General features: G+C 38.0%; 1 protein-coding gene across 1 annotated transcript; it reads left to right on the plus strand.

Annotated features, from left to right (window-relative positions):
- The first annotated feature begins 304 nt into the window (after window positions 1-304).
- GPRC5D (G protein-coupled receptor class C group 5 member D) lies at window positions 305-8,716 on the plus strand. Its single transcript, XM_021001468.1, has 3 exons — window positions 305-1,184; window positions 6,751-6,818; window positions 8,645-8,716. Exons 1-3 carry the CDS (start codon window positions 305-307, stop codon window positions 8,714-8,716), a joined length of 1,020 nt encoding a protein of 339 aa, XP_020857127.1.
- Window positions 8,717-10,157: the final 1,441 nt, after the last annotated feature.

The following is a 10,157-nucleotide window of genomic DNA, read 5'->3' on the forward strand; positions in this document are numbered from 1 at the left end:
ATACCTTTTGGAGTCTGGTTGCTTTTTTATGTATTTGTTTTCCCAGCAGAAGAAAAAATTTAGTTGGTATAAATACTTTTCAATCTTGGTTCTCTCACTGATGATTTTAAAAGCTTGCACATCTTAGCTCCCACATAGTTGTTGTTGTTGTTGTTTTAATTTGTTAATAGAAACCCATGACTAACTAGCAGCCATTCTTTGGGGGTGAAGAGCAACGCTATGTCTCCCTCAAGTCTGACCATCACCATGTTTCTGCAGGATTCTCTGAGAAGAATATTCTATTTGGTGCCACTCAGGTGTCACCATGTCTTCAGACTGCTTTGAGACCACCAATGACTACTATCTCCTCTGTAACACTGAAGAAGCATGGGGCATTGTTCTAGAGTCACTGGCAGCCATAGGGATTGTGGTAACAATTCTGCTCCTCCTGTCACTTCTCTTGCTCATGCATAGAGTTCAAGATTGCAATCGATGGAGTATCCTTCCCACCCAGTTTGTCTTCCTTCTGAGTGTGCTGGGTCTCTTCAGTCTCACCTTTGCCTTCATCGTCAGACTCAATCTACAGACCGGCCCTGTACGCTACTTTCTCTTTGGTGTCCTCTTTGCTCTCTGTTACTCCTGCCTCCTGGCCCATGCTTCTAATCTGGTGAAGCTTGTCCGGGGGAGAGGCTGTTTCTCATGGCCAACATTACTGGGCATTGCTATTGGTGTCAGTCTGTTACAGATCATCATTGCCATCGAGTACGTCACCCTCATGATGAACCGAGGTCCAATGTTTATATATATGACCACAAATCAACTCAATGTAGACTTTGTTGTGCTTTTGACCTATGTTCTCTTCCTGATGGCCCTAACCTTCTTTGTATCCAAGGCCATCTTCTGTGGCCCCTGTGAAGCCTGGAGGTGTCATGGTACATATATATTCATCACTATGGTCTTCTCAATTATTATCTGGGTAGTATGGATCACCATGCTCTTGAGAGGTAACCCACAACTACAACAGCAGCCCAGATGGGATGATCCTGTCATCTGTATTGCCCTGGTCACCAATGCCTGGGTCTTCTTGCTGACATACATCGTGCCTGAGTTCTATGATCTCTACTGTTCATGTAAGCAGGACAGGGTCTTCCAAGCTCCAACCTTCCAGCAGAGCTTCAAACTGGAGACCCAAGATGTTTCTCGAGGTAAATAACATATACACCTTTGTACAATGGGGAGATGGTAGAGTGGAATAAGCTGTATGATTTTAAGAAACAGGCAGATTTGAGGTGAGTTTTAGGAGAAAAAGTGATTCAGCAGTGCAGATTTGAGGTGAGTTTTAGGAGAAAAAGTGATTCAGCAGGGCAGGCATAGAAATGGAGATGCCCGGGATTATTTAGTAAATGTAAACCAAAAAAAAATCAATTCCCTCAAAATATAGAATATCATATGGAGGGACCAAAAGGGAAATGAATCATTGGCACCAAGTGAGGACAGTTTGATTTTGAGTGTATGTGGATAGTTATTTAAAGCAGATAGTCTTACCAGATGTCAAATCAAACTTGAACTGTGCAACTGTTGTGATATAGAATGGCAAGCCAACTGCTTTGGCTATTAAATGCAAACATCAACCTAGAAATAACTTAAAGTGAACTGACCCAAATAAAACATATTACACCTATGTTGGTTGTGAGTTTTACACAACTAGTTTTAAATATACCTTTATTAAAGTCACAAGACCCAGGGGCTTCTATAGATCTGATCTTTTGAAATGGAGTTTGTGAGAAAGCAATTGACATTTCAAACCCTGTAAATTTTTCCTAAGAGGAAAGAAGAAATTTTAAACCAGAGTCCCTGCATAATTCTAATAGGTGAGTAAGTTAACCCAGTAAGGTTACTGGGGAAAAAAATAATTTGTTTGGGTCACATTTTCTGTCTATTCCAGAGGATGTTACTGTCCTTTCATTTAAGACCAAGTTTCCTGTTTACCTTTTCCTGAGAGACAAGTCCAGAAATATGGTACAGTGGAAAGAATACTGGCTCTGGAGTCAAAGGGCCTGAGTTCAAATACCACATCCTATATTTTTCTGCCTGTTGGACCTTAGACAAGTCACATAACCCACTTGAGCCTCAGAATTTCTACCTTTAAATTTAAGGTTATTGGACTGGATGATTTTTGATAGAACTTGGACCCAGTAGCAAGATTGCTTAAGATATTCCAAGTTCATAGAAATCCTGAAGCCCTGCACCTTCTTTGGGAATTTGGGGGCTGATTATGTATAGTATAAAGTGCTACCACTTAGCCCCAATTTTCATTTCTCAGTGAGAAATTCATTTTTACGGGTAAGTTTATAGAATGTAAGCCTCTAAGACATTTAATTTAATTCCTTAATATCTTGTACAGTTCAAGGTATGCTCATCACACTCAAACAATGACTGATAAAATCTTCCCTTGAACACATGGAGGCACCAATTTATGAAATTGCAGGTGATGCTTCCTAAAAATTGTTTTAAATCCATGGCTAATTATAAATATAACTTCAAAATAAGCCCTATTCATACTTGTCTATTAATTAGTATCAAGTCAATTTAATAAGCCTCCAACATTAATACTATACATTACTCATTTATAGTGTAACTATAGTAAAACAAACTAGAAAAAGAGCTTCACTATGTCCAAGTACAACAGCAACAAAACAAATCTGAAGTTCACGACAGATAAGCTGATGACGAGAAAGTGGCATGGTGTTTGCTTTTGCTTTCTTAAAAAGCAAACACTTGAATGTGAGTGCAGCACATGAGAACAGATAATCCCCTCATTGTGTCAATCCCACACAAGACTACCCTGTCAAGTTTTAGGATCTACTAATGAGACATATGGGAAACTTGGAGAGAGTTTAAAGGAAATCATAAAGATGAATAAGGGGTTGGAACAGGAAACCTATGAAGAATGGTTAAGGCAATAAAACCTGGAATGGGAATCTTGAGCAACACAGGCCACTTTCAAATGCAACCTGCTTTTCAAAATCTCTCATTTCTAAATTAGGATTTTATTGTGTTTAAGATAGACAGACAGACAGATAGAGAGAGAATTTACTAAATATTTAATATGTTCCAGAAACCAAGTTAAATGCTAGGGGTGTCTGTAAATAAGACAATCTCTCCCCTTAAGGAGCTTATATTCTAATGGGAGAAGACAACAACATAAAAGAAGTGGTGGAAAGATAGTACGCATGGGGAAGGAAAGGAGGAATGCCAAAAACTATAAGAAGTGCTCTGGCGGCCTGGTTCCTAGCTAGAGAAGGCAAAAAGGCCTTCTCTTTCAGGTCAGGGGAGTCAGGAATGGTTTCTGAGTTTCTGGATAGATTGAGACAGTCTGAGTGAGCCCATGGTGGAGATACTGCAAGAAGTACCATGGTATCCTGGTTCCAGGACATAAACTAGTAGTTTAGAAGTCAGATGAACTGAGATTTAAATTGTTCGTACAAAGCACAAACCCCTTTGGATAATTACCATTATAAAACTTAGCAAGTGCCAACTAGCACCGGTCATAACATAATGAACAATTTCATGATTCCCAAAACAATTTTCTTCATGGCTGGGTGAAAACCATCTGACACATTACCACATAGTCATGTTTGTTCTTATAAACTTTAAAGAATCTCTTCTTTCCCTCAAAATAGATTCCTCCCTCAGAAAGATACCTTCTCCTATTGTATCCTCTTTCTCTTCTCTGGGTTTTTGTGACACTGCTCTCTCTCTTGATTCTCCTCTTACCTGTCAGACTGTAGCTTCTCAATTTCCTTTGTTGCACCTTCATCCATGTCATGCCCCCTAACAGTGGGCATCCTCTAGGGCTCAGTCCTGTTCTTTCTTTTCTTTTGTATCTCCTTTGATGATATCATCAGCTCCCATGGGTTGAAATAAGACCTTTTTGCAGATGATTCCCACATGTATCAGTCCTACATCTCCAACTGCATTTTGGACATTTCAAACCATATATCCTATAACCACCTCAAACTCAACATGTCCGAGATAGGAATTAACTATCCCACCTCCCCTGGCCTGCCTCTCTTCAAACCTTTCCTCTTAGAGTTGAGGCTCCCACCATCCTGCCACATTCGAAGGCTCACAACTTCAGCATCATACTCAATTGCTCACTGTCACTCATCCCACATAGCAAATCTGTTGACAAATCCTGCCATTTCTTCCTTTTCAGCATCTCTTCTATGGGTCCCCCTTCTCTCCACTCACATAGCCACCATCTTAGTTGAGGCCTTATCTCTTCTCACTTGAACTGTTACAATAGCCTTCTAATGGGTCTTCCTACCTTGAATCTTCCCACTCCAATCCAATTAAACTCCAGACAACTGCCAAAATGATTTTTCTGTCTATAGGTCTGACCATGTTACCCAACCTGCTCAGTAAAGTCCAATGGTTCCCTACAACCTCCAGGATTCCAATTAAAGTCCTCTGGCATTTAAAACTCTTCACAGCCCTACTTCTTCCTACATTTCCACTCTCGTTACACTCTACCTCCCATCCATGAACTTTATGACCCACCCGCACCAGCCTGCTTGCTGTCCCAACTCTGTACCTTTGCATTGGCCAGACCCCAGGCTTATAATGTCTCTCCATATCTCTACCTCTTGACATCCCAGGTTTATATCAAGACTTAGCTCAAAGACCACCTTCTCTTGAGGCCTTCCCCCTGACCCAGACACTTTCATTTTCCCTTTTTGAAGTTACTTTCCTTCTATCCTGGATGTATCTTATAAAAACTTATTCATTTACCTTCTGTCTTTTCCATTACTTTTTGAAGGCAAGGATTTGCCTTGATTTTGTATCCCTATCACTTAGGGTGCCTGGCACATAATAAGTGCTGAATAAACAGTGTTGGTTGATTGATTATCTCTTTGCATGAACCATTGTTAATAAGAAGGCTATTTATTAGGACCTTGTAAAATTAGTTTTCAAATAATTCAACTTGACATTCAGTCAAGCAACTTTATTAATTTAGTAATAGCTAGCATCTATATAGTACTTTAAGGTTTGCAAAGCCCTTTGCATGGTTTATCCTATTTGATATTCACAAAACCTCTTTGAAGTAGTTTCTATTATTATCCTCATTTTACAGATGAAGTAACTGAGGCTAAGATAAGTGAAGTGACTTCCTACATGATTAGGATGGATTAAGAGCTTTGGGTTTATGAAACAGCACAGTAAAAATGCAGAGAGAGTATTGAAGATAAAGCAGGGAAGGGAAGGACTAAGGGAATGAGACATCAGGAAGATTGAGTGGAGTCTGACAGTGTAGGATGACTTGGAGGGATGAGTTCTTGTATTTCTTATAATAAACGTTTGTTAAATTGAATTGAGTATGAGTTCAAACACCAGGACATGAATCAATATTCATTCATTCAGCATTCAATAAATATTTATTAAGGGCATTACAAGGCAGTGTTCTAAGTTCTAGGGAGGATCTGTACAAAAATAAGTGAAATCTTTGTTCTCAAGGTGCTTAACATCCAATGCAGTAGATAAGACAAAAACTTGAACAAGAATACATAAAGTACATAAAAGGTGTACAAAAAAGTTTCATACTAGGATGTAGTTATGGTCTTCATTTAATTTTGAAAGTAAGAAAGTCTCAACTTTTTATGAAGTGGAGTGAAGCTATGATCAGAGCTGAAAGAACTAGGACAGCATGATTCATGGTCCAATCTGATGAAATCTGGTCCTAAATGAAAATTTATTCCCATGAGACAGTTCCCTCATTATGAGTCACATATTCAACTTATTTTCTGGGGTTTAAGGGCAAGAACCTGGTACATTATATCATATCTGATAATAGTAAAACTAGTTGCCAAACTCCCCTTGTTGACAGAAAGGAGTGTACTATGTTATCTTTTTTATTTTTTACCTTAATTTTTTAACATTCTTTTTTTTTATCAGATTTTGAGCTCCAAATTTTTCTCTCTCCCTCTCCTTCCTCCCTTCCTTCCCTCCTCTCTAAGACAGTAAGCAATTTGATATAGGTTATATATGAGTAAACCATATTACCAAAGGGTCCTAAATCTCAGGTTGGAAGAAACCTCAGAAATCATGTAGTCTAAGTCCACTGTTTTACAGATGAGGAAACTGAGATCCAGGGATGTTAAGTGACTTACCCAAAATCATGCGGATAGAAATCATTAGAAGAAGAATTTGAATCCAGGTCATCTGACTCCAGAGCCAGTGCTTTTGACCACCTGTTATACAGGTCAGAACCTTTCTTCTTAAGAGGATGTTTTGCCAAAGGGACCCAAAAAAAAAGCCAGTAACTTTAACAGCCTTTCTCATTATTTATTTACAATTTGGCTAGTCAACCACAATAGTTCTCTTGCCTGTGTACCAAACTAACTCAATTAAATAAATATTTATAAATACCTACCAATTCTCCAGGCACCATGCTAGACACTGAGAATACAAAACAAACAAAAAATCCCTAATTTGAAGGCCTTCATGTTCTCCTGGTTGTATGTTGCATCACTGGATGCCCTTATCCTAAATATGAAGTAATAAACCACAAGTATCCTTGCAAATAAGCACATGACATTTCACTTTTTAAAAACTAACCTCCCTTCTTCCCAAGCTAAGTATTCATTACTAAAGCACTCTCTTGGCTTGAAGGCTAGAAGAGGCTATTTGTGGATTACTGGGTCTCCTTGTAGTTTTAATATGATATTTTTAGAGTGACTGATGCTAACCCAGTGCCTCTTTGGCTTTCAGCCCGAGACAGTGATGGAGCTGAGGAAGATATAGCACTAACATCATGTGGTACCCCTATTCAACTACAGGTAAATGTGCTCTCCTAATTTCACTAAGAGAAGAGAACAGTGAATTATCAAATGGAGCCTTTACATTTCATATTTGATGTGCTCTACGTATGCAAGAGAGATAAAGGCCACAACCAGATGAAAAGAAGGCAGAGTCAGACTTAGGGCTTTGCAGATCCAGGGCAATTCCTAGGGGCTACAACAAGAATAAATCACACACTGTGCATGTTCTTCTTTCCCTTCGCCCAACATTTCTAAATAGGGAAAATCAAGTTAAATTATAATTAACCAAAGCTTTGAAGGAGAAAATAAGTTATTAAATGTTAAGTTAGGGGGGAAGGGATAGTCTCACCCTTTTACCTTGGTAATGGAGGAAAATTATTGTTTTATTGAATGCACACGTTGTAATTGAGTTCTTTCAATATCTGACTTTTCGTGATCCCATTTGGGGTTTTCTTGGCAAAGATCCTAGAGTGTTTTTCCATTTCCTTCTCCAGCTCGCTTTGTAGATGAGGAAACTGAGGTAAAAAGGGTTAAGTGACTTGCCAAAGGTCACACAGATAGTGTCCAAGGCCAGATTTAAACTCATAAAGATGAGTTTTCCTGACTCCAAGCCTAGTAATCTATCCACTGTGCTACCTAGCTGCCCATATTGAATACACACACACACACACACACACACACACACACACCTACCTAAAAATGTGCACATATATGCATACATGCCTACATCTCAAGGGAGTTATGGTTTTAATTTGATTCTGAAAGTCTCATTTTCTTATAAATTGAAAAACAACAATCAGATATGAAAGAACGAAAAGCTTTTTAGCATCATTTGGATGGAGCCCAGTACTTCTCTCTTACCAGTTGTCTCCTTAAGTCATTGTCCATCATCTAGCAACCTGTCCTTCCCTCCTTCCAAGACATTGTACTGAAACAATCCTATTAATTTGCTATATATTAGCAAATTTCACTTTAGATAAGGACAGGAGACATAAAGGTAATAATAACAATAATTATTATTAATAACAACAACAAACTCACATTTATGTAGCAATGTAAGGTTTGCAATGTGGTTTACAAATATTATCTCACTTGATCCTCATAAAAGTATTGGGAGGTAGATTTGTATTATCCCCATTTTGCAGATGAGGAAACTGAGACTAGAGAGATTAAACAACTTGCCCAGGATCATACAGCTAGTAAATGTCTAAGGCTGAATTGGAACCCAGTTCTTCCTTACTGCAGGTCCAGTGTTTCATCTACTGTGCTACCTAGCTGCTCCAGGTAGGGAATATTGGAGGTACCTTCTGTCCACAAGAAGAAAAACCCAACTCCAGAAAGAAAAAAAAAGGGCTATGAGGAATATTTCCAGATGAGGAGATGGGGAGAGTGGGCAATGAGAAAATCAAGAACAAGATATAGTGAATTCCCCTTAGCTAATAAAGGTGAACTTATCTTTCTGATACATTCATTGGGGACTGGCTTAATTTTACTTTAAAATGACTTTAGCAGCAGGGCTTTAACATTTCATTCCTACAGAGATGCCTTATTAGTTTCTCCCATAGAATAAGGGAAATTTGACTGTCATTCAATCTAATAATTTTTTGACCTAGTTTCCAATTCCATGAATTATCCATTGAAGAAACTTCCCAAAAGATCATTGTCAATAGTTGAAGCAACAGGGAAGAAGGTGAGTAAGGCACATTTGGGAGGGAAGTATGAATCTGTCTCCTCAAAAAAAACCAAAAACATGGTAAGTGGAGGCAAAACTGGGAGTTATGTGCAGCATCCCATTCCTCTGTGTTCAGCTCTGAAGGCTGATGGTGATATTTATTCCTTTGCAGACTGTTGATCCAAATCAAGAGTATTTCATTCCACGAGTCAAAGTCAACCTTCACGAGGATACAGGATTATAAAGGGAACAAGAAGTAGCAATGAGAATTTGAAAAGAAAGACAGAACCTACCTAAGCATACAATTAATGAGTTGCAATACAGATATCAGCATTATAATTGAATTTCTAGAAATCATTATGCAAACAAAGCACCTGCCTCTCCTTGCTTCTTTCCTGATCTACAAGGTGCCCTTCTAACAGTTCTTTATCCAAAAAATCATTTACTTTATTAAAAAAAAAATTACAACTTTGTTGCCTGCTCTACATTCACTGAGTCTCTCTTTCTTCATTTATTTCACTGAGAAATTCACCTTTCTTAGGAGCAATTCCTCATGTTACACTTGGCATATGATTGGTAGAATTTAGAGCAAGTAGTAAATGAACTTTCTTATTTTACAGATGAGTAAACCAAAGCCTGGACAGGTAAAATGACTTGACCACATGATCAATAAGTAGCAGAGTCAGAAACCAAACCCAGTTCCTCTGACTTCAAATACAATTCTCTTCCCATTTTGTGAGGTTGCTTTGTACTGGTGGACTCAACAGACCCTTGTCTAAGAGAATTGTCATTCTCTTTATATGGCAGAAAAGCAGGGTCAGATTGCACTAGAGAATCACCTCCTGTCTGCTTTTAACACTATGACCCCTATCTGAAGGCATCATAATTTGTGCTTAAATTTTTAGTGGTCTTTTTATCATTTCATTAGAACTTGGTACCCAAACTGCATTGGCATGAATCTTTAGAGATTCTCCCATAGTGTGACCGGCCAGTACAGCAGCAGACCTGGAATAAGGTCAGTAACTTGTCCAATGAATCAGTAACACCAAAAGCAGAAGCAAGCCAATTTATACTCATAAAGAACTTTTAATAGCGAGTATGAAAAGTCTTCTTGGCGTGGTGTTTCTAACACACATATACCTTTGAACTAATTATCATGCCTTCATGAAGTTCAATATGTGTATAGGAGATTTACTTATTTTGTTGAAAATGGCATTTATTTCTTTATTTCTTTCATATTTTCAATATCCATTTTACTCTGGAGCAAAATAATTAATAAAAATAATAATATATCACATTCCTATAGTGCTTCAAAGTTTGCAAAGTGCTTTATATATATTATTTCATAATACTAAATGTAGCAGTGAACACTAAGGATCAAATGAGATAATTTACCAGATAATTTAATAAATTTAAATTTATTGAGCACTTCCTTAGTGAAAACTCTTTGAAGAAGAAGACAGATATCTATAGATAAAGTGTTATTACTGTTTTGACCAACTTAAAGTTCAGCACAGATTACTTGGTTGGGTAAAGAATCTCTGGGCAGAACTTTTGTTCATTTTGATTCAACATATGTCACTGACTGCCATGTTGCTTTGCTAGGTTCTGGAGGGAATATTCTGTGGATAACCTCAGTGGGTTTATGATCTCATCATTCTGGGTACTCCTTCCAATGGTGTAGT

Source organism: Phascolarctos cinereus, unplaced genomic scaffold, assembly GCF_003287225.1.
Source record: "Phascolarctos cinereus isolate Bilbo 61053 unplaced genomic scaffold, phaCin_HiC Scaffold_1;HRSCAF=81, whole genome shotgun sequence".
Classification (NCBI taxonomy): Eukaryota; Metazoa; Chordata; class Mammalia; order Diprotodontia; family Phascolarctidae; genus Phascolarctos; species Phascolarctos cinereus.

What these genes read in the sequence shown, in the direction of transcription:
- GPRC5D (XM_021001468.1), top strand. Translation starts at nt 305, where the DNA reads ATGTCTTCAGACTGCTTTGAGACCACCAATGACTACTATCTCCTCTGT. An exon ending in GACCCAAGATGTTTCTCGAG is followed by an intron (nt 1,185 to 6,750) that starts GTAAATAACATA and finishes TTTGGCTTTCAG; the next exon opens with CCCGAGACAGTGATGGAGCT. An exon ending in GTACCCCTATTCAACTACAG is followed by an intron (nt 6,819 to 8,644) that starts GTAAATGTGCTC and finishes ATTCCTTTGCAG; the next exon opens with ACTGTTGATCCAAATCAAGA.